The following is a 23,927-nucleotide window of genomic DNA, read 5'->3' on the forward strand; positions in this document are numbered from 1 at the left end:
GAGAAAGCAATATTATGGATAGAAGAATGGTATTTTAGATAACATCAGTTTTATGTTAAAAACACCTTAATGGATTTATTATAAACATGCAGCTTTTCACTTCACAAGATTATTGTGATGTTTTTATCAGCTGTTTAGATTATCATTCTGATTCCACCCATTCACTGTCTCAGATTCATTAGTGAGCAAGTGATGCAATGCTAAATTTCTCCAAATCTGTGGCAATTAAAAAAATAAAAAATAAAAATAACAAACTCATCCACATCTTGTATGGCCTGAAAGTGAATTAATGCTCATTTTTGGGTGAGCTATGCCTTTAAGCAACTTTTTTTTTTTTTTTTTTCAGGTAGGCAGGTCTTCTGTCGGGCAAAAATATAAGTTAATCAAATGGATACATTGGTATGCAAGTTGCAACTAAAAAATAAATGTCTGTGCATATTCAAGTGTAGTGTGACCACCTCACCCCCGTAATTTTCCAGCCTACGCAAGTGTCCCTCTATGATTCAGCATGTCCCATGTCACTGAGCACAAACAGTTACCCCCTGTGACTTCCCGTACACTCACACAGAGGCGTAAAGGGGTATCGGGTTTCTGTGAAGTGCATGGCTGACCTTGCAAATCTGCACATTGTTCAAGAGGAAGGAGCTTTCAGCTAGCAGCAGCGACAAAGCCCTGATAAACACAGTGTAGAGTGGAGTAGAGGTGCAGGGTGACAGAGAAACTGTTATGAAAGATGACAGAAAAAAAATTATGGGAAAGGCAGTTTCAGTTTACCCATATTTTCATATATGCATTTAGCAGACGCTTTTATCCAAAGCATTCAGGCTATAAACATTTTTTTTTTTTTTTTTTATCAGTATGTGTGTTCCCTTGGAATTGAACCCATGACCTTTTATACGGCTAACGCAATGCTCTACAACTTAGCCACAAGAACATTCCATATTCAAGAAATGTGACCCTGGACCACAAAACCAGTCTTAAGTGTCAATTTTACAAAATTGAGATTTATACACCATCTGAAACCTGAATAAATAAGCTTTCCATTGAGGTATGGTTCATTAGGATATATATATATATATATATATATATATATATATATATATATATATATATATATAGGATATATAGGATATATAGGAGATACAACTATTTGAAAATCTGGAATCTGAGGGTGCAAAAAAATCTAAATACTAATAAACTTCATAAACTTAAGTTTTGATATATAAACAGTAGGAAATTTACAAAATATCTTCATGGAACATGATCTTTACTTAATATCCTAATGGTTTTTGGCATAAAAGAAATATAGATAATTTTGACCCATACAATGTTTTTTTTTTTTGTTTTTTTTGGTTATTGCTAAAAATATACCCCAGTGACTTATGACTGGTTTTGTGGTCCAGGGTTACATATTTCCAGTCAAGAAAAGCTGACTCAGTTGCTTGTGATCAGTGATTGATAAGACTGTTGGGGAATGGAAAATGAGATGCTTATTGATATACCAGGCAGCTGATAACAATCATAAAAAAAGTAACAAAGTCATTAGCCTGGACACAAAGGCTTCCTGTCAAATGCCAGCCAATGAAACATGATGCTGACATGCATTAAACTGACCTTAAACTGATCTTCACAGCACCTGCTTTACCCAAACATGTCAAAGTAGATAAAAAATTATATGCCAATTCAAATCCAGCATAATAATATAAGAAAAACAATACAATAAAATCTTCTGCAGTTATAACAATTACAGGGCATGTGGCCAAAGTTATAAAAGTGCATTGCAAAAATCAGATGGTTCATGAGGGCTGTAACCAACAACCTTCTGCCGTAACTTTGCTAAGTAAAGCACAAAATGTGTTGCTACTACAGCTTGGGAAAAATATCTATTTGTTTTCTATTTGAGCCCAGTTTCTTGTAGGAGTTACAAAAAAAGAAGGTGATGCTTGCTCTCAAATTGCTCAAGTACCATTACAACATGTTGTCAATAGTGAAGCTTGACTTTGATTAGATGTTCTGAAAAAACAGCAGTCTGCAATAAAAGTCTAAATGATGGTAAGACAAAATGGGAGACCTTGGAAAACGTTTATATAGAGAGTTTGATTGGCATGCAGGGTTTTCAGACCCACTGCAATCAGCTTTCCTATGGGTTACCATACAATCCCAATTTACCAGAACAGCGTTATTTTAAGTTATATTTATACTGTGAAATATACTATTATAATATTTTTATGAAAATTTTTAGTTTACTTTTTATCAATATTATGCACTTTTTCATTTTTATTGGTTCTTGTTTTTTATGTACTTTTTTTTTTTTTTGACCATTTAAGTCTGAGATTCTTATTATAGACAAAGTGTCCTCTATTTTCCCCAGTGTTTTTGGTGCAGTTGTACACAGAGACATTAGTCATTATTTCAATTAATTCTCCCATGACTCCCAATCTCCATTATTAAAATATAATCTATTTTAGTTAAACCCATCCTAAACAGAATGGTTCATACGTCAAAGGTCTGGATGTTTTGTGTGACTCCTCGCCAGCTGATTCAAGCAAAAGACATTTGAAAAACAAAACAGTACTGTTAATTGCTACTGTTTGGAGACTGGTGCACGACAGACCTGCATCATGTAGTCCCCAGAGACTCTTGGTAGAGCAGGACACTCTCAGTGATGTTTACTTTCTCTAAAGACACCGAAACACCTCACATGCTTAATTACCAGCGTCAATAAATCGCTATCACACATATGGAGACACTCCTCCCACACTATTAAACATCTGTCCATACAATCCCTGATGCTGACATATTGCTGTTCAGTTGCTATTCTTAGGTTTTTCATCAACCTGCCATTTTGCTTTGTGTGGAAAAACCATAACACGTATTCTGGAAAGTGCTCAGCAGCAGGCACCGGATTATGTCTGACTCAATATCTCACACAACCACAAAAATTCACTCCAACTTGATAATAAGACCTAAAAAAACAGGGCTATTGCTTAAAATAACAGGGTCCGGACAAAATTGAAGTGCCAATGTGTAGGCAATAACAGAGAACGCTATTGGGCGCCTCCAGCCCCTGCTCAAAAATTCATTACAAGTGAATACCACTGAAGGCTGACAAGTATCGCCACCCTTTTATCTGACAACAAATGTCATTTCCTTCCCATGTTTCTACTCTCACATTGATTTTTATTAAAAACACAAAATAAGCATAAGCAGTTTCAAGTGACTGCAGGAAACATCAGTAAGAGGTGGCTATAAACATACTTTTTTGGTGCATTATGGATCTTTTTTGTTGGAGTTTACAAAAAGGTTCAATTTATTTACATTATGAATGCCACAGTAAAATTAACAATGAACAATCCTTTTAAAGCATTTTTTAATGCAGGTTAATTTATAAATATATCTACTAATATATTTTAACAAGTTGTACAAATTAACATTGATCTTGAACATAAAATTGATCTTCAATGTTGTAAAAATACTCAATTTTAGGTCATTTAATACATTAATATGTTAACAAATTGAACCTTATTGTAATTTTTTTTTTTTTTTTTTTTTTAATAGAAATCATTTTAGATTCACTAAACATTAACCAGGCAGTTTTATTGGTCTTGTTTCTAGGGATATTGTATCTTCTAAAAACTTCTGCAAAACCAGGGTCAAAAAACTAAAAACTTCAGAGTCTGCTGCAGTATCATCTTCTCGACTCTTGAGCCAGCTCAGAAACGGCAGCCGGTGTGGGAATCGAATTATGGCGCATTTCAAACAGTCCAACTAAGAGCCTAACAGACACTGATCCGATTGGCCTGGAGTTACAGATGAACAGAATCAGGTGGGAGGTAGACTCAATTGTCCTTGGATGCTCCCTTCAGGCTGGATTTGAGTTTCTTCTTCTCTTTCTGTCCCATTGCACGGTAGGTCTTCTTTCTCTCTTCTTTCAGCCTCTTCTGCTTTTCTGCCTCCTGTTTCTCTTTCTGCTTCAGGAATTCTTTGTGCTTGGCGTGCTGTTCTGCTCTCGCCTTCTTATTCTTGTATGCATAGACTGAGCTCAGAGCATCAAGCAATGCCGCCACCTGGTGGAAAAGGTTGAGGTCATATTTATTAGAAGAGATGTGAGCCCTGTGGCCTCCAAAAATACCTTGAACAAAATATATGATCTTCACACTCAGTTTATCCCTTTTTTCACACAATATTTTACTTTTTTAATCACAGACTTGCATTATTACAGTAGACTAGAACTGCAAAATAATGCATTGTTTATCTTTTTGATCTTTCATTAAAAAAATTAGCTAAATTCTAACATTTCATTGTAGTAAACCAATTGGAAGTGGGGGGAACTCACATTATGGAATAAATGTGTTTCTCCTATGCATGTTGTCCACAATTATTGGCACCCCTAGAAATTCTTATGCATAAAATATCTTTGAAGTATATTCCCATTCATTTTAAAAAAAATTTAGCACACAAAGGTGACTAGGAACATGCAATTTTCTAGCTATGACTTCCTGTTACACAGGATAATAAATATGAGAGCTCAAAACCCAAATTCCCTGAATCATCCATCATAAGGAGTAAACCCAAAGAATATAGTTCAGATGTGCAGAACAAGATTGTTGAGCTTCACAAAAAAAGAAATTGGCTGTGAAATAAAATAATAATAAAAAAAAAAAATAAAAAACATAGCTTAAGCACCGAACATTCCCATCAGGGCAATAATTAAGAAGTTCCAATCAACTAAAGATGTTACAAATCTGCATAAAAGATATAATATATTGTCCTAGTGCATGGTGAGGAGTAGTGTTGGAGTGGCTAAAGACTCTCTCCAAGGACCACAGCTGGAGAATTGCAGAGATCAGTTGAGTCTTGGGGTCAGAATGCCCAAAAAAAAAAAAACAGCCCCCACATCACAACATGTAGAGCTGTCACCATAATGCAATACCACGCTATTGATGAGCAGACCGCAGAGAAATGCAGCAACCACATCTGTGTTTTCTTTTTTCGTGAGGTTATGCTCTTCTCTTTTTACACTTCATGCATGTGTACTGAATATTAAATAAGTCAGTAATGATAACAATGTGTAACATGCTCCGTAGATTTCCACTTAACAAGCCTAAAAACACAGCGAATGTGAGAAAGAATGTGATTACTTATGTCTGTCCTTCAGGCAGAGTCACATATTTATGAAAATAGGATGCCATGTCCAAGGTAAACAAAATCTCTGAGATAGAAATCTATAGAACCACTCAAAAACTCTTCTACATTTTTTTCTGCATAAAAAGCTTTCTTGATGTCATAACATTGTATGATTTTTTTTGTTTTGGATGAACTATTTCTTTGCTGGTTAATAGACCATGATCCTCACAAAAAAGGCAGAAGGTGAGAATGACCAAAGAACTGGAGAGTTATGGGCTCCTAACCCTTCTGTCCTTTGAGGAACTTGTCCAAATAATTACTGTTTTGTAACTGAATAAAACCTTTTACTTGTAAGAATGAATACAGCAACATCTAAAGGAATGATTAGAAAAAGTCTTTCTGATTAAACGATGATTATGATTAAAATCTCTTTATTACTTTCACATGTCACTGCCTAGCACATCTTGGAACAAACTGTGAGAGAAGAAATTGATTAAAAATGTTGCCCCCCGTATCATCTTTCAGACAGGAGGATTTCAAAGGGGATTGGTAAAGAAATTGTCCAGCAAGCCGTCTTGGTATTTGCCAGGGACACGGATTAAAGAAAATATGAAATTCCGCACTCTGGAGGCTTCTTTGGTGAATTAACTTTAGACTAATAGTGGATATTAAAACAGTCTTTGTGTAATGACAGTAAAAAAGCTCACTGGAGTTACAATGGCATGACATATGTATAACAAAAGGGCAAGTCCGACAGCACTCACCTTTTTCTCATGGGGCTCTCGTACAACAGCCGGTCTTTGCAGGTCCCGCGGGGTTTTGCCTTTGGCCTGCATCTGTTTGGGTTTGTTCTTGAAGGGGAGGCCCTTTTGCAGCTCTTTGGGGATGTGGAGGGGGTTGAAGTGTCGAACTTGCCTCACAACCGGCTGTAGGGATTTAAAGACAGAGTGGACGATTAAAAGGACACCTTGAACAAAAAGTAACTGGTGACTCCACTTTTCTGAAAGAGGGCTTACCTTGTACAGGGAATCCTGGATCGGTTTGTTGCGGATACCCAGGTCATGTTTTAGCTGTCCAAGGGTCCTCATACCTGCCCATGTGTCCTTTTGTCCAACCGGCATCAGTAGAGATGTCACTGGATTATACAGCTGAGGAACCGTGACCGGATACCAGGAACGCAGGAACACAATATCTAGAGAGAAACATTCATTTAAAATTTAGGGCCACAATATTTGGTAAAAAAAAATTGTGTTTGTGATTTGAATTGCAAATGTGATAAAGATTTTACATCTTGAACTGCTAGTGCAATTGGTAAAAAAAAAAAAAAAAATCAGTATTAAGACATTGAACCAGTGGAATTCCTAAAATCCAAACATGACTTCTGGTCCACTTTTCTTAATTTCCCTTTTTTTTCTCCCTACCTGGTTAACCTTATTGAGCAAGGATGCATTAATTTGATTCTGTCAGACATTAAAGACTTTCATAATGTGACAAAAGATTTCTAAAATCCTGTTCTTTTGAACTTTCCATTTAATCAAACATTCCTGAAAAATATGTATCAAGGTTTCCACAATAATATTAAGCAACATAACTGTTTAACTGGAGTCATAAATGCTGAAAATTCTGTTTTACCATCAATGGAATAAATTTAAATTTAAAATATAAAACATTCATATTAAAATGTAATTATATTTCACAATACTGTAATTTTACTGTATTTGTTACCAAATAAATGCAGCCTTGGTGATCAAAAACATTTTTTTTTAATCTACCAACTTTTGAACAAGAGTGTGCAGAAAGGTATAATTAATTATTTTAGTAGAATTATAAATTAGTATTGTTGCTATTGACAATAAAAAAAAAAGTATAATAATAACCTGTTGTTCTTATGACTGTTAATGCGTATTAGTAATAGTGGTGGTAGTAAACATAGAAATTATATATCCTTAGTAGGACACCGAAGAAAAACATTTCAGTTTCATCGGAAAATGCAGTGAAATTGGATTTGTACAATTATTTTTAGTTGCCAAAATGCTTGAAATTATGCAAACCTTGAGTGTTTTGCTTGTGCTTGAATAAAGCTTTTTGTAGCATAATACAGAAAGCAGAGTGATGCACCTTTCCTTTGAAACATAGTGAAAGCATACTCATATTTTGATTAAATCGCAGCCTTTTGCAGTTTAATAACTGCACAAGCCAATAAACATGATTCCGATTTATTATTCCAATCAATTTCGCAGCCCTTATATAAACAAACAATCACCATCTTATAAAAGATGCAGCAGACCTAATAAGCCTTAAAAACACATAATGCTTCAATGCAAGTTTTTCCACATGCCTGTCTCTCCAGAGAGGAGCATAATCAGCAATAATACCCCTCCATTTTAACAAGGAGGTTGTACAACGGAAATTCTGGGCAGTCATTACATTTGTAGCACCACTCATTGTATAAAATTCTAATAAATAAAAACTATGGTAAAAAAAAAAAAAAAAAAAAAAACTGCAGCAAACAAAATATTTATAAATAGAAAAACAAGTCTGACTCACCACTCATCAGTAGTCTGTCCTCAAACGTGGCTCTGAAGGAGCCCGGCGGGGTCCGCAAGGCTTTCTTTATCTGCCCTTTAATGCCACTGACGGTGCGGATGGACGCACCCTCAAACTTTGCAACCTCCAAGACGGTGTTAAACATTCCCTTGGAGTTGAAAAAAGAAAAAAAAAAGAAAAGAAATGCATGACCAAAGATGAGAGGGTCCAATTATTCAGAGAGAGCACGAGGTGTGTGCTGTGCTGTGCTGTTACGCTCCTGACTCTGCAGACTCCCTACCTGGATAAAGCTGGTGTTCTTAAAGATTTTATAAGGGTATCCAATCAGTTTGAGCTTCTTCACAATTGTAACTGATTTGTCCAGGTCCAGAACCACTCCTGTGGCTGCGATACGGAAACTGGCCTGAGGGGAAAGAAGATAGACTGAGTCCAAGAAAAAAAAGAGAAGCCTTTCATCTGGCTGTTTGTCGGACTGGGGACTCGGACTGAAGCTGTGACCTAGGCTACTCCTGTGCTCTCATCATATGCTGGTGTCTTACCTTAATACCTCCGACCGTCTGCACAGCCAGGAAGCCTGTACCCTGGGGTGTTATAGGCCCTGTACAAGAGTAGAAAAAGAAAGAGTGGAGTGTGCATGAGAAGACAAGAAAGAGAATTGGGAAACACAGTTGAACTTTACAACTAATCGAATAAACTCATAGTAAAAAGCTTGTGCCGAACTGCTTAAGTATTTGCACGTTGTTCATTTCTGTGTTTTGATGCTGCTAAATGATTCACGCGTTGTTTTAGATATCTAACCTATATAAAGAATATGGCATGAAGTTGCCATAGACAAAAACTACCATTATGGATGCACCAATATTGAAACTCCTATATGTTTTGTTTGGGTTCCTATATGATTATATGATTATGATTAAAGATTTAAGTTTAAAAAAATTGTTTTAAATGATGCAAGTGAATTGTAGGCATCATAACATTTTGTACAGTATGAAAATGGACATTCATTTTTAGACCTACTAAAGACTGCATTACAAAGTGTTATAACATTAATATCAGTGTTTTAAATATTAACTTCCTAACTGAGCATCAGATGACTGCAAATGCAATTTGAATGTAATAACAGGGAAAATGCCGGAGAGGTGTGTGGTTTGTCCCTCACCCCAGATGGTGGCACCGCAGTGCATGTGTTCAGGTGTGTATTTGAGTAGGCGGTGACGTCCGTTATGGTCCTCGATGTAGTAGAGGGGGATGGTCTGAAAGCGCCTCCAGCCCAAAGACAGGATGAGAGGGTCGCGGGTTTTCAAGATACGATTGTGCCAGCGGTGTTTCTTCAGACGCATCTGTGCAGAGGAGATAAAGAAAGGACCTGAATGTTTTATCCAGCCCAGCCTTGTAATGGCATTTGGTTTGGCGTTAAAGCAGGTGCCCTTCACTTTATTCACAAGGTTATCAACTACAATAGAAGTTGCAATTGTCCGATACGAATAAGTCACATAAATCCCTTCAGACTTACCTGCAAGTAGCCAACATTGCCCTCACTGGGGCCCAGTCCGCCAAGGATGATGGGATAGTGGGGGTCAAAGTTGGTGACAAACTCACAAGGTAAAGCAGGGATCTCCACACGCACGTACATGCCTGGCCTGAAGCCCTCGTATTGAACACGAATTTCATCATCTACATCTTCGAACTCTTGCCTGTTCAACTAGAGAAAAACAAGCAGCAAGAAATGAAAATTCTGTTATTTATTCACCTCGTGTCGTTCCAAACCTGTGTGGCTTTTGTTCTTGTGTGAATTAAGTAAAAGTAAAGGATTTCAACAGTTTTTAACCTTACAGTGGAAGTCACTGAGGTATATATATATATATATATATATATATATATATATATAATATATATATAATATACCTGCATGTACAAAACAATGGGACAATATTCTTTTTTTTATATTTTCTTACAAATATTTTTACAAAATATCTTCTTTTGTATTTCACAGAAACAAAATAAATGCATACTGGTCTGTAACATTACTTAAATCTAAATAGATATATAAATAAAAATAAATTAATTTCAAATTTAATGCGTTAGGCTTATTCAGTTAGTACGGGGGGAAAACAAAGCTTTACACACATTCTTGCTATCCCCCACAAGGAGGTTGATCATGTCTCAAAATTTGACCTCTGACCTCAGCCTGTTTCTGCATCTCCTCCTTCAGGTCATCAAAGTATGTGGCGTCACCATCATCATATTGTGCATCGAACCTCTCCTTCAGCCGCCTCTTCTTCTCCAAACGCTTGTTCTTTTGAACTTCATCGTCGTCAAGTTTCACTTGGGGAGCCTCCTCCTCTTCGTCATCATCATCATCATCACCGCCATTTGTTTCATCATCATTCCCTCCCTGTGTTTAAAGAACAGTTTAACAAAATTTTCTCAGATGCAAATCAGATGACAATGCTTGAAAAACTATTTGTATACCTCAGCTTGGTCTTTATTCCCAGTCTTTGCTTTGTGAACCTGTCCTGTTTCCAAATCTTCAAAATCTCCATAGAGTTCATCTAGAAAGGTAAGAGGAAATACATTATATAATATAGATGTACCACACGTTTTAATGGTCGATATCCAGCCAGTGAAATTGTCTGTCTTTTAATCAAATCAAACATGGAACAAAAACAGTAATATGCTACTGAACACATCATCATTACACTCAAAAATGTATTAAAAAAATTCTACAGGGCTCACTAAAAAGATCAAGAAGGTACTAACCCACTAACTTTGGCGCTGCTAACACAATGCTCTACCACTGAGCCACAGGAACATATTAATGACATAATATTAATCAAACAATTAAGCTGCATTAAGACTGATCTCTTTTTTTCATCTGAACTTTGTTCAATCATTTTTAAATCTGAAATGTTGTCCTGTTTATCACTTAAAGGTACAATTTGTAAGATATTTGAAGTAAAATATCCAAAAACCACTAGGCTAGTGTTATATATTTTGTCCAGCTGATTATTAACAATATCTCTAATGTTTTCAACTACTTGTAAGGTTGTGGGTTCGATTCCCAGGGAACACATGATAAGTAAAAATTGATAGCCTGAATGCACTAAGTCCCTTTGGATAAAAGCGTCTGCTAAATGCATACTTTTTAATTTTTAATTTTGTAAATCATGAGAAAATTCCCATTCTAAACAGTGACATGGGGCAGTGCAGTTACCTGTCAATGAGGTTAGTTACCCTTTGTTACACTTTTACTGACATAGAAACCACATCACTAGTGTGTCGTGGACAAATGCGGAAGTAGCTTCGCGACAAAATTCAACTAGAAAGAGATGCCGATCTCGCTTGTGTTTTACTAGACAGGTGAGTTGTTTTGATTCGTATCTTTACAGAAAACGTATGCTATTATAACGATCAAAAAGATTAGTATTATGGGGCATACACGGCAAACGCGGGACATCGTGTCTCTAGACCCATGCAAGGACGCGTCTGATCCATAGTCTGATCGCGTCTTTGCATTGATTTTGTATGTGATCTACTCACGAAAATCATTGAACTCGCGTTAAATTCATGATTTATCTTTCAGTCTGATTGATGGCCGTCAGCGGTTGGGTAGAAGACAACAAATCCCATCATTCCACGCTCCACGATAAATTAATACATATTGAAGAAATTCAGTATCGTTAAAAAATTTTTTATTAATACTGACTAATTACCAGTACTGGGAAACACCTACAACGGCTTGTGACGGCGTCTGGTGCATTTAGCTCTTACCATCTTCCTTAAGCAGTGTTGCAGCATCTTTATCTTCCTCCCATTTTCCAGTCACAAAACAGTCCCTGATAGAGGCTAGCATCTGAAAACACAAAGTTTGTAAGAAAATGCAAAGGACATAGACAACAAATGGCATATTTATATGCATTATGCAAATACATGTAAATGCATATGCAAGTGTGTTTTTACACTGCATCTCACCTCCTCCTGATCCCAGTCATGGCTGTTGTCTGGCTGAAAGCGAGAACAGTCCATCGCATCGGCTCGTACTTTCTTACTCTTCTCTGGTCGATTGACTTTAAATAAACCACCTAACTCTTCGTCATCATTAGAATCGTCCTCTTCTTCCTCCGCCACTGACAAAAATACATATAGCAGATGCATTATAGCACAGAGATTTGTGTGCCTTATTTTTTTCCAATGAAAATATTTAATATATCAGTCCTTATATATAGCACCCTATTCCCTCCCTGTGTAAACAATAAATAAGTATTAAATAAAACATAGTAAATAAATAAAATATGGCTTCAGATTCAGAAGACTCGATATACAGCACACAGGCCATGTGGATCCTTTTGGCAGCATGACAGACATCACTTGTTCATTATATGGAGAAGGACTAACTAAAGAGTCTTCAACATTTCTACAAACGATTTCTAAGGAAATAACAGCATACAGGTTGGAATGACATGACAGTGAGTAAATAAGATTTTACTTTTGGAATGAAACAGAGGTTCTGCTGCCAGTGAATATTCTAAATTTTAATATATATTCGAATAGTTAAAAAAAAAATGGGAGAAAAAACTCCCGAGGCATAGCATCATCGCTAAAAGTTGACGCGTCTTGGATGGAAGATGGCAGAAAGTGCAGAGCCCAACTCGACCGCAGCAGAGAAAGTGAATTTAAACCCCCCAAAATCTAAAAAGCCATGTCTGGAAGTACTTTGGATTTTGGTCGATAGGAGGTAAAATTGTTGAGCCGCGAGATAAAGATGCAAGCTATGTAAGATACAGTTAGCATACCATTCGACCACTAGCAACATGAGCTCACATCTCGAAAATGTACACCCAAATGAGCATGACATAATGTGTGGAACTTCAGCTAAACAGTCACGTCTTGACACTTACTTTGCATCGCCCGCCACAAGCTCTTGGTCTGCAACACGACAAGAGGCCATAACGGAGAAATCATATTTATTTCTTTTGTAAGGACATGAGACCGATCAATGTCGTGGATGGGGCAGGATTCAGGGAGTGCTGTCAAGCAATGGAACCGAAGTACCATATTCCTACTGACTGAATAGATATTGCATGAATAAAGGATAAATGCTTCCGCTGGTTTGATTATTTACCGTTTCATGTCATGTTCCATGTTTACCACATCACAGCTCGCTCGGAGCGTTCACTGTAAAACTTCAATTAATATTATTTGTTTCAATCACTGAATGAAGCCTGCTATATTTGGAACAAGAGTCGCAACCTTACATTTCTTGCACAAAACTCTTGATCAGCACTCAAAATTTGTTTGTTCATTTAAACTGTTATGCACAGAGAGAAGACTCACCTGTACCGTACACTAGCTTGCGCAGGTTTGGGGCTGCAAGCTGATGTCTTAAATATGCCTCTGTTGCTTTCTGGGCCAAATCTTCCTTCCACCGTAGCGCTCCTTCAATATAAACACACACACACACACACACACACACACACACACAACATATTCAGAAGGGGCTTTCAGAGCAGTAAAATTCAATAATAATAAAACAGCACTAAGTAGAGACTGGGGAAAATTAGTATGAATAAAGTGCAGCTTATTTCATAATTTAAAGGATAGGAAACACAAAACACAATCTACTTTATAATTACCAAAATGGAATTAAATTAAATAACATTACCGTATTTCAAGCCAAATAATACAATCTGATAACATTAGGAGTATTTGGGAGAAAATAACTGTTTACGGTTTCTGAACTAATTGCATTTTTACAAAAACAAAGTATTTTTTTTTATAACTATCGATAAAACTATTATTTATTAATAAAACGTGTTAATTAATTGATATTATCCATAAAATTAAACACTAAATGATTTCTGTTTTGAAACTTCTGAGCTCAAAGTTCAGAAATTGTGAATCAAAGAAAAAGCACCTGCAGTTTCATAACCCATCTCTGCATCATCTGTGTCTATCTTTTCTTCCTCTGGATGCTTGGAGGACATCTTTGATTTTACAGTCCCATCTCCGTCTTCATCCGTATCAGAATCTTCTTCATCATCCTCATCATCGTCCTCCGAGCAGAGACCAGAATCTGGACCAGAGCATCTTTTAGCAGGCTCCCCTTCTTCCATATCCTCATTTTCTTCATTCTCCTCCTCTTCACTTTCATCTTCTTCAGTGTCCTCTCCTTCACTATTTTCCAGCTCATCATCACTGTCAGCAAATGCAGGCATCTCCACTGGTTTTTCAAACTTCTGTTTCTTCACAGGAGGAGCTGCTGTCTCAGCTGCTTTCTTATCGTGCTTTTTTTGTGTTGTCACCCCATCTTCATCCTCATCCTCATCCTCTTCATCATCCTCATCCTCATCGCTCTGTTGCTCACCATCATCTTCTTCTTCATCATCATCATCATCTTCTTCTTCTTCTTCTTCGTCTTCATCAGCAAAAACAGCTCTCCTCCTCTCTCTCTGTGCTCTCTCATCCCATTCCCGGCTTTCCATAGGGTTCTGCTTCCTGACGATTAATTCAGAGAACATCAAACAAGTGCATAAGAAAAAAAGTATTTGAAATGATCTTTGAAATCATTTTCTGGGTGCTCGGGTACTGGGGCCATCCTTGTATAAATGACAACAATATAATCAGAGTTGTTTAGCAAAACTACTTACTCGTTCTCCTGCACCTCCTCTGGTGTCAGTGCAGCAGTTCCTGTGAACAGTGACACTTTGCTGGCAGCCATTTTTGCATCCAAAGTGGCTTGTGTTCCAATAAGAGACTGAACGAGTTCAGTGGTGGGCCGCACCTCCTCCTGGGACAGACATTTCTCACACCATTAAAACGCTTAATATCCATCAGATCACAAATAGTCTTTAAACCTCAAGGTCATTTTCACTGATGGAACAAAATTGAGTGTAAAAAGTGTTATTACTTGGTGTAATAAGCTGTGACTGCCCTGTAAACTGCAGACATTATTGCATCTGGTATTAAATCTACCATAGGTAATGCTGTCATGGGGGGGAAATGCTGAGACCGAAATCTGACCTGCTGCTGGTTGGCATGTCCACTGGGCATATCGATGTAGACGGCGTCCTTATCATACACCAATCCCCCTACACCGGCCATGGGGGCGTACAATAACCGCTCCTTAACATTCAGCGCTCTCTTCTTAATCACCTCCGGTAGAGGGCAAGGGTCCGGGAGGAAGCTAACATCCGCCACAGAGAAGTCACCCACACCTATACAGAGAGTTATATCATGATTAACAGTAGTTGTAAGTAATATATTTATGCATAGTTAGAGTAGCAAAATAAATACACTAATGTTCAAACGATTATGAAGTCTCTAACGTTCACCAAAGCTGCATTTAGTTGATCTAAAATACATTAAAAACAGCTATTTTACAAAATATTAAGATAATTTAAACAGTTTTCTATTTATAATATGTAATTTATTCCTGTGATGGGATAGCTGACTTTTTAGCTGCCATAACTAAATGCTTCAGTGTTACATGATACTTCAGAAATCATTCTAAAATGCTGATTTGGTGCTCAAGACACATTTCTGATTACTATTATTGTTATATTAATATTAATATTCATGTTAAAAACAGTTGTGCTGCCTAATACTTTTTTGGAAACTGATTTTTTTACTGAAAAAGAAAATACTGGGTTGCCTCATGTACATAAATTCCATTTTACCAGGAATGTGGACCTGGCATTTATTCTTCAAGAATGTCCCACGTAGGTAGCCGTACAGAGAGACCGTTCTGTCACATTTGGGATTTAACCTAATAGCCTCAGGATCAGTTAGATCTTCCATACTGTTAAGGAAATAAATATATATCAATCAATCAAATAATTGCCAGTTATAAAAGGCAACATAAACTTCGAAAGGCCATTAATAATAGAAAGACTTAAGTACACTCACCGATCAGCCACCACATAAGGGTGAGAAGTCCTCCAAACAAGAGGTCTGAACTTCATGACTGAGATGAACCGCCCAAGATTTTTTACTTCCTGTGTCTGGTACTCTCCATACACCATTCCAGACAGGTAAAAGAGCTTGGCACCCTGCAAGACTTTTATGTTGAGACACTAGACAGTCCAGTTTAAAGATATGTCAGTTATATATCGGGCTGTTGACATACCTGGTAAACTTCAGTCCAGAAGCGGTGTTTGAGGCGTTTCTTTGTTTTGCTGAGTGTCTTGTTGTTCTTAAAAGTGTCCAGATGTGTGAGGACCCCCATGACCCGAGGGAAGCCATGAACTTGGCAAATGTTCAGGAACTCAAAGGTCTCCATTTCAAAGCCAAAACTTGCATCTATCAGCATCAAAACCTAATATAGAAGTTAAAATATCAATACTGCCTTACTGGAAAACATAACATTAACACGTATAAGTAATAACACGGTCTAATAAAACATTTTAATTTTAGTTTGTAGTTACCAGACAGTGTTGGGAGAAACGCGTTACAAAAGTAATGCATTACAGTAATTTATTACTTTTTCCTGTAACGCAGTAGTGTAAGGCATTACTAATTAATTTTCAGTAATATTTTACTCTGTACATTTTCAGCAAAGCGTGCGTTACAAAAATAAAAACTTTGCGCGACCGCGAGAATTCATTAATCTCCTGAGTCCCTCTTGTTGGTGTAACTTTGTTATTGCGTGACATAGTCCAGTGAAGGCGGGTTTTACAGGAGTGGCGCGAGGCATGATTTCTGCCCCTGCTCTGCTGTGCTCGCGAGTCGCGCTTGCCAGTGGAAAAGCGGCTAATGAAGATGGCAGAAGACGACTGTACATTCACGAGGTGGTAAGCAGTAAGGCTATGTTTAGCCTATATGTTCAGTTCTGTGGACTAAAATGACTGAGGCTAAGGGGTTGGTCCTCCAATTGCACTTTATACTTGAGAAAGCACAGCCTAAGCTATGTTCATCATGTGCACTTTGTGCATGACAGTTTTGTGTTGTGAACCTCTTGAATTCAAAGAGAATAAAGTAAAACAAATGTGCATCTTATCATGGCATTAGAGTTTACTTATGTTGTGTCTAATATTAATAGACCCAAGCTATTCACGGATATTGCCAGATAATAATTGTACCTCTACCATACTTTTAACAGACTTTAATCATTTGTGATTTTGTCTGTCATCCTTTTCTTGTCTTGAGCCTTCTACTGACACGATGGGTTTATCCTTTTTCCAACTCTGTGATGTTTTTTTGTAGGTGTTATGTCTTTCACTCTGATGTTGTAAATTGCACGGATTAAATACAACTTGATAAAATAAAAACTGTTCCACAAAAAAGGGATTTTGCCCTATTTTGTGATTTTTTTTCCTATTTTGGAAGGCCAAACAAAGCATTTTTGCTTTCACAGCGCCTCCACAACATGGTGGTGCACCATGTAGACATGTTGGGCCGTGTTTAAACAGTGTTTTAGGAGTACCTGGACGAGTCTTCACTTTTATAAAGAAAATATCACTGGGTTTGATACTTTAGTCTTAGCAACTTTAGGGATCTTATATATTCACAAACAGCTTGTTACAATCCAGAGAGAAAGGAAAACTTGAAAATCACATCATATGTCCCCTTTAATCTTGGACAGTTTCTCAGATAATGCTTGCCTGCACTCACCAAGTCAGCAATTTTTGCCAAATCAATCATGCTGTTGATGTCATTGTTGCACTCAATAAAGGTCAGGCGGCGTTTCTTTCCTGAAAACATTAGAAACAACAAGAAAGAAAAAAAAAGTCACCACAAGTGTGACATTTGATTTTTGACGTTACACCCAAAACAGATGTTAATAACAGGTGAAAATGAAAACTATTAGTCATATGTCTTGCATTAAGTATTACAAAACTTACCGGAAACTATAGTCACAGGTCCACAGATGTCAGAAAGCTTCTGTCGTGTATAGTTTTTGATCAGGCATCGAATGAGGGTGCTTTTGCCCACTTTTGGAGGTCCCATCACTACTACAACAACAGGTGGAGGCTCCAGAGGGGTCCGATCTACCAGAGGAATGTGATGTTTCTTCGTTTTAATATCCTGAGTCCTACAAACCAATGTTAAAAAGGCATTAAAAAGCAATAAAACCATCTAATTTTCTTTATAAAAGTGTAATTCAAAAGCACAAAGTATATCACAGCAGAGATACACACAGAAGCAGATCATAGGAATAATGTGAAAACTGTTTTGCTCATAAATAGGATAAACTGATGTAAGAGAAAACAGTAAAGGATGGGTAATGTTAAACCAAGCTGAGCACTGACCTATGGAAGGTTTTGGCCATGCGCACAGCTGACTGGACGCTAAACGCCCGTGGGTTCCTCTTGCGCTCATCCTGCTCTGGTTCAGTGCCCTGCTCCTTCTTTCTGTTCTTCTTCTGTGCTTTGGGTCCACTGTGCTTATGCTGGTGCCGTTTCTGTTCTTTCTTCTCCATCTTTGCTTTTCTGAGTCCAGAAAATAAGAAGAATATCAACAACGACCTCCCATAATAATATAGATGTCTCCCACTTAGGTTATGATCAAACTCAACCCTGCTTAATTTTAGTAGGAAACCAGGCAAGAGTTACAGGGTGACAGCTACTGTTTTTTTTTTTTTTCTGTTGAATATTTTCATCAAAGTCTGACAAGATATGATGACAAACAAGTCCCATTAAAACAACCAGCATCAGTATGACATTACTTCCTAAGCGTTCCAAAAACAAAACGCTTGCATGTATTAAACTACTTTTAAAACAGAATAACCCACGCGTTGTCTCGTGTTTATCTAGTCACGCTCATTGGAAGCTTTAAAAATCTATCAATTTAAGTAAACATGCAAGGACAACGTACAAAATAAGAGATGGACTTACTTGGTATTTAACAGAATTTAATTTCAGGCATTTTGAGTTCGCATGGTTCAAGAATAAATACGCCTTTGTCTTTAAACACCCATCAATGCAGCCGCTGTGTAGTTTAAGCATTAAAATAGAAGCTCACCTTTTGGGGTTGCAGTTTATTTAAATCCGATGCACATATGATCTCAGAATTCGAAGATGTTAATTCATGTTTTCATATAACAGTAGTACAACGTGACTCTATCCACGGTTTACACGTGTGTTGCACTTCCGGTTAGAGGCGGAAGTGGTTGCGTTCGACAGTGTCTATGTAAACAGGAGCTTGTACGGAGCGATCCGTGTCACACGTTCCGCATACACAAATTTGTCTGTTTTTAGCATGTACTCTGTTGATGATTTTATCGTAGTAAACCTGAATGTTATAGCAAGCTGTTTAGCAACAGAAACCCAATCATAAACTCGTTAAATATGCATGCGTTGTTTGAGGTAAAGTGGACGAAAATTTCGAAAGTTGGCGTGAATGTCGCTGGTGTCAAAAGGTTTAAAGGAAATTATCTCGAGTCAAAGAAACTGGTGTAATTTTGTAACATACAGTGAGATAATAAATGAATAAATTCGACCCACTGAAAATGGTTCTTTATGTTGAACAGAATACAAATTTGAATCAAATCCCCCCTATAAACTGGTAATGGTGTAATCACCCTGTAGCCTATGTTGTCAATGTAATATGTCCAGACATGTTAGACACCTCTATTCTTGCAATCAACTCTAATCTTTGGAGATGTTTTGATTCAACACTTCAGAATCAATGAATCATTTCTCATTTAATGTAACATCTAAAAAATAATAAAAATGTTACATAAAATGTAATGTGTTAGCAAATCAGAGGAAACACATTCATAAATAAATTGTGACATTTTATTTCAAATAAATATCTATTACTTTACAAAGTGACAGTATAGGTTGTGTGAGCATAATTAAATATAGAAATAAATATCCTAACTGTACTGTAATACCTTAAAAGAGCATAAAGAATAAATAAGTTCTAAATTACTTTCTGGTGTAACCATACTGTTTCCAATCTACTCCTTGGTAGAAAATATCAATAAAAAAGTCCAATGTGGATATCTGATATTGCTCTGTAACCGGAACTTGCACAAAACCAAGCTTCATTTGTAATACAGTCCAAAAGAAATCCTTTAAATCAAAGCAGTGTTTTTCTCCTTAGGTTATGGATGTTTGCAATATTACTGTAGATCCATCTCACCACTGAAGCTCCACCAGGCTGGCTTCATTTCTCCAAGGACATCCTCCAGATACTGAGAGGACAGATCTGGAAGTGGGGCCACAGGATGCTCCTCAGCGAGCATGTCCCACGGGCTGTCACAGTCAGTGTATGGCACAGATTGAGAGCAATTTTCCATTCCCATGTCCCAAAATGCAGAATCAGAAGAGGCAGGAGAGTTGGGAAGTGACTCCAGGCCACTAACACACCCAAATGTGGCACTTCCATGATGATAAGGATGTGGTGGGTGGTGGAATAAATGGCTCTCATTCTTGTAGGAATTCCCAAAACTCTGTGCTGGTAGATTCCATGTAGACTCAGGAGAGGACTGTGTGCTTCCTCCAGAGCTCCAGCTGTCTGCCACAGTCTGCAGATCAGAGGACCAAGAGGGGGAACAAGAACTGGTTCCCATCAGCCTGTTTTGTCGTGGCTTAATGGCAGGTGTGCTGTAGTCAGTTGGAGGAAAGGTAAAGTGCTGTGGAGATGATTGAGCTGTCTGAATGTTGAATGATGTCTCTTGAATGTCTCTTTGTTGGCCATTGAACCCAACACTAGTTTTGTGAGGAGGTAGAAAAGGGCTGGGCAGAGGAGAGGGACTATCCAGCTGTGGTGAGGTCCAAGTGGCTCTGTTCTTTAGGGTTCTGGCTCTCTTGTTCTGGAACCATACCTGGAAAAAACAGAACATTTATGTTAGATTTTAGATGGGTTTTCATTGTTATACTTTCTGAAAATTATGCAAAACAGTTTCCTTTCTATACCAATGCCGACATACCTGAATACGGGACTCTGGTAGGCCTGTGGCTTGAGACAGACTTTCTCTGACACTAATCCCAGGGTAGGGATCCACGCTGAAAGCCATTTTTAGAAGTTCCAAGTGGTCTTTAGTGAAACAGGTTCTCTTCCTGCGCCCTGCAATCCTGCTGGCCAGTGAGTTCTCATCTTGAGCTGTAAGAGTAAAGGATTTCATGAACAATGTAAATATATATTCAAAAAAGTTCTTATATTATTCATATATATATTTATATATATATATATATATATATATATATATATATATATATATATATATATATATATATATATATATATATATATATATATATATATACATATATATACATATATATATATATATATATATATATATATATATATACATATATATACATTTCACAAATTTTACCCTGATATATAAAATGTAGAGATAAATACATTTAAGAAAAGGAATTCTTACCAACGCAGTCAGTCCACATGTCTTTCAAGGATTTGTGATGATCACTTTATGAGGACTGAGCAGATCAAGCTGAATGCTTTGTTACTGCTCCTTGTGACACTGACCAACAACTGAAGATTGCCACTATTTGTATCTGCCCACCTAATAGGCCCGAAGGGGGCTGTCCTAACACTCGTACACTTTAAAGGTTAAGTGGGCTCTATGATCTCTAATGGGCAAGTGACACCTTCATACACGCCACACCTTAATTTACACTTCATTCATCCATCAACTTTTGTTGTTCATCACAAAAACTTGATCGATTTGCAAACATGTCAAGGCAATTTGTAAGATTGTTTATATAAATATTACTTATGGTCTAAGTAGCCTATTACTGCTTACAACTTTTGAAAAAATTTACAATATTTGCAGATATGTGACTATATTTATTAGGCTATTATATAACATGACAGTACATCTATTTGTATTTGTTTCTTTGTAAATAAATTATCCAGCTTGCAAAAAAGTTATGATAACTTTAATTTAAAATATTAAAAATGAATATGTAATCATTAAATAATAATTGAATATGTTAGTTATAGCTAACATTTTACCCTCTCTATTTTATTATTTGTATAACATCTATTATTATAAATAACTATACATATACATTTATTTTTATGTGTACTATTTGCTACTACTATTGAAGTTTTTGTTTAATATTCCAAAAGGGGAACTGCTACAATATTTAATATAAGTATAAATATTTATAATCATGTCACACTAGTCCTCATGTTTGTATTAAATGGTGTGATCCTAAAGTATCTAGCAGTGTAGGACTAAAATATTATTTTGTGTCTGAAAATTCTCTCAAATTTCAACATTTTGTGATAATCGAAAATATTTATTTTGTCTTAGGTGTGAATAGGTTTGATTAATGTGTTTACACTTCTTTGATTGATATGCCACAATCAGTTTTTACAATAGCTCCTAAAGAGCTAACTCTAACCCTTAACAACTGTGAATATTCCTTTATTAATATGAATAGGCCCCATCACAGCTGCCCGACACAACAGAAGTGTTTCAAAACATTTATTTATGAGATTTCAGGACAGAGCCCTGCTTTAAGGGAAAAAAGAGCTAAATCTGCTGTGTCATAGGTATTGTTACATAACTGGCCAAAATTATTTTTCTTACCAGACACACATACAAATTTCATATTAAATAATTATTTGACTATACTTTAATATAGTTCAGACAGAAATTAACAGACATAAGGGGCTAAATTTGTCTTTAGGGATTGATTTATATTTTTACCATAATATGTGTATGTTTTCTAACAAATAACACAAACACAAATACAAATGTGTTCCATATAATTGAATGGTATCAGTTGTGAACACATATGCCTTTAAAAGAATTCACAAATGAATAATGTGATAATATATATATATATATATATCTGAAATATGTCAAATTCCTAACTTTTTCGATATGCATGTCATTTGGCCTGGTAAATTTCTGATCTTGGTTATCATTCTTCATTCTGGATCTTAGCATGTATGGCCTATAATGATAAACACTATCGAAATTGTGATTTTTTTTAAGTACTGTATGCATAAAGATTAAAAAGTCACACCTTCATACACGCTACACTTTAATTAACACTTCATTCATCCTCTTTTGTTGATCATAACAAACACTTGATCAATGTGCTAAATTGTCAAGATAATTTGCAAGACTGTTGACATAAATATTATTTCTAATTATTACTGCTTACTACTTTTAAAATAAATCTATTTGGAGGTATGTTACCATATTTTTCAGTTTATTACACACATTTTAATTGTCTTTTTTGTAAACAAATAACTATGATTATATATACCTATAATTGTAAGTTCATGATAACTTTATTGAATTTAAAATATTAAAAATACTATAATACAGTCATAAAAATACAGTAAAAGTAGACATTTCACTCTATGCCTAGAATATTTCTAATACAGTATGCATAAAATTATAAAACATATCTGAAATATACAAATTTAAATATATAAATATTTTTGTCATATTTGGTGATCTTCTGGGCTGGTAAAATTCTGATCCTGTTCATCATTTATTTTAAATCTTGACCTACAGTACTTTAACATTTTGGAGTTGCAAGTTAAAGGACGATGTTTGTCTTATTTGTGAATTAACATCATTGTGGCAGTTATTTAGAATTCTTCATACGTCATATGATGTTGCCAAAAAGAACATTATTTTGTGTATTTGGTGTAATGAAATGTGTTTATGTGGTTTAAGGTAAAAAAAAAAACTGTTTTCCATATACTGTATATTTTTGATTCTCCTCTATGCCCGCCTTTCTGAAACTTGTCGTTTTTTGTTTGTTTGTTTTTTTACAAAGCTCATCGGTCTGAAAAGCGAGATGTGCTCTGATTGGTCAGCTATCCAGTGCGTTGTGTTTGGCTAAAATGCCTCAAGGGTGTGAAAGAAAAGTTACGGCCCTTAACATACTGTGATGCGTGTCCCGGTCAGAACACCTGGGTGACAAGACAAAAACAATAAAAACCCATTACAAACGGGCCATTTGTTGCATCCATTGGGGACATAATTACTGATTATAATGATTTATGCTGTCTTTTTACATATTGCATTGCATAGTGTCGCGTAAACATAAAACTATGTCTGCATCTGTGATTGGAGAAACGACAAACAACAAGCGCTACTCTACACTGCTCAAAACTCACGTTTGAATCATCAGTGGCAAATTCTTTACATATGTAAACTTACAGTCTGTGATTCACAACAGCCAGCATGGTAGTCGGAAACAGTCCTCCATAAAATGTTTTGCACACATCTTAATATTTGTATTGAACTGTTCGGGAACCACTGATTTCTAGTTGTGTCCTCTTTTGGAAGCCAAACAAAGTATTTT

At 36.3% G+C, this 23,927-nt stretch overlaps 2 protein-coding genes across 2 annotated transcripts; both read right to left on the bottom strand.

Annotated features, from left to right (window-relative positions):
• Positions 1–3,159: 3,159 nt before the first annotated feature.
• LOC113074316 (BMS1 ribosome biogenesis factor) lies at positions 3,160–18,814 on the bottom strand. Its single transcript, XM_026247116.1, has 23 exons — positions 18,634–18,814; positions 17,922–18,101; positions 17,514–17,704; positions 17,284–17,363; positions 15,800–15,988; positions 15,580–15,722; positions 15,351–15,472; positions 14,695–14,888; positions 14,322–14,461; positions 13,589–14,169; positions 13,009–13,110; positions 11,647–11,801; positions 11,446–11,527; positions 10,147–10,226; positions 9,857–10,069; positions 9,188–9,376; positions 8,834–9,014; positions 8,214–8,272; positions 7,955–8,077; positions 7,675–7,822; positions 6,144–6,319; positions 5,892–6,053; positions 3,160–4,067 (listed from the first exon to the last, which is right to left on the bottom strand). Exons 2-23 carry the CDS (start codon positions 18,089–18,091, stop codon positions 3,840–3,842), a joined length of 3,708 nt encoding a protein of 1,235 aa, XP_026102901.1. The 5' UTR covers positions 18,092–18,101; positions 18,634–18,814; the 3' UTR covers positions 3,160–3,839.
• An 825-nt stretch (positions 18,815–19,639) lies between these two features.
• LOC113074341 (homeobox protein OTX2-like) lies at positions 19,640–23,808 on the bottom strand. Its single transcript, XM_026247165.1, has 4 exons — positions 23,783–23,808; positions 21,011–21,054; positions 20,549–20,721; positions 19,640–20,443 (listed from the first exon to the last, which is right to left on the bottom strand). Exons 1-4 carry the CDS (start codon positions 23,806–23,808, stop codon positions 19,739–19,741), a joined length of 948 nt encoding a protein of 315 aa, XP_026102950.1. The 3' UTR covers positions 19,640–19,738.
• Between the last annotated feature and the right edge of the window lie 119 nt (positions 23,809–23,927).

The sequence above is a fragment of the Carassius auratus genome, unplaced genomic scaffold (assembly GCF_003368295.1).
Source record: "Carassius auratus strain Wakin unplaced genomic scaffold, ASM336829v1 scaf_tig00014308, whole genome shotgun sequence".
Classification (NCBI taxonomy): Eukaryota; Metazoa; Chordata; class Actinopteri; order Cypriniformes; family Cyprinidae; genus Carassius; species Carassius auratus.

Bases quoted from the DNA above. Each gene is read 5' to 3' on its own strand.
- LOC113074316 (XM_026247116.1), bottom strand. From the start codon at position 18,091: ATGGAGAAGAAAGAACAGAAACGGCACCAGCATAAGCACAGTGGACCC. The intron at 9,377-9,856 runs GTCAGAGGTCAA...GTTTTTCTCTAG, and splicing joins AGATGCAGAAACAGGCTGAG to TTGAACAGGCAAGAGTTCGA. The intron at 4,068-5,891 runs GTGAGTGCTGTC...CTTTTCCACCAG, and splicing joins GAGAGCCCCATGAGAAAAAG to GTGGCGGCATTGCTTGATGC.
- LOC113074341 (XM_026247165.1), bottom strand. From the start codon at position 23,808: ATGCTGGCTGTTGTGAATCACAGACT. The intron at 21,055-23,782 runs GTAAGTTTACAT...GTCCTCATAAAG, and splicing joins GCTGTTGTGAATCACAGACT to TGATCATCACAAATCCTTGA. The intron at 20,722-21,010 runs GTAAGAATTCCT...TTACTCTTACAG, and splicing joins CATGTGGACTGACTGCGTTG to CTCAAGATGAGAACTCACTG.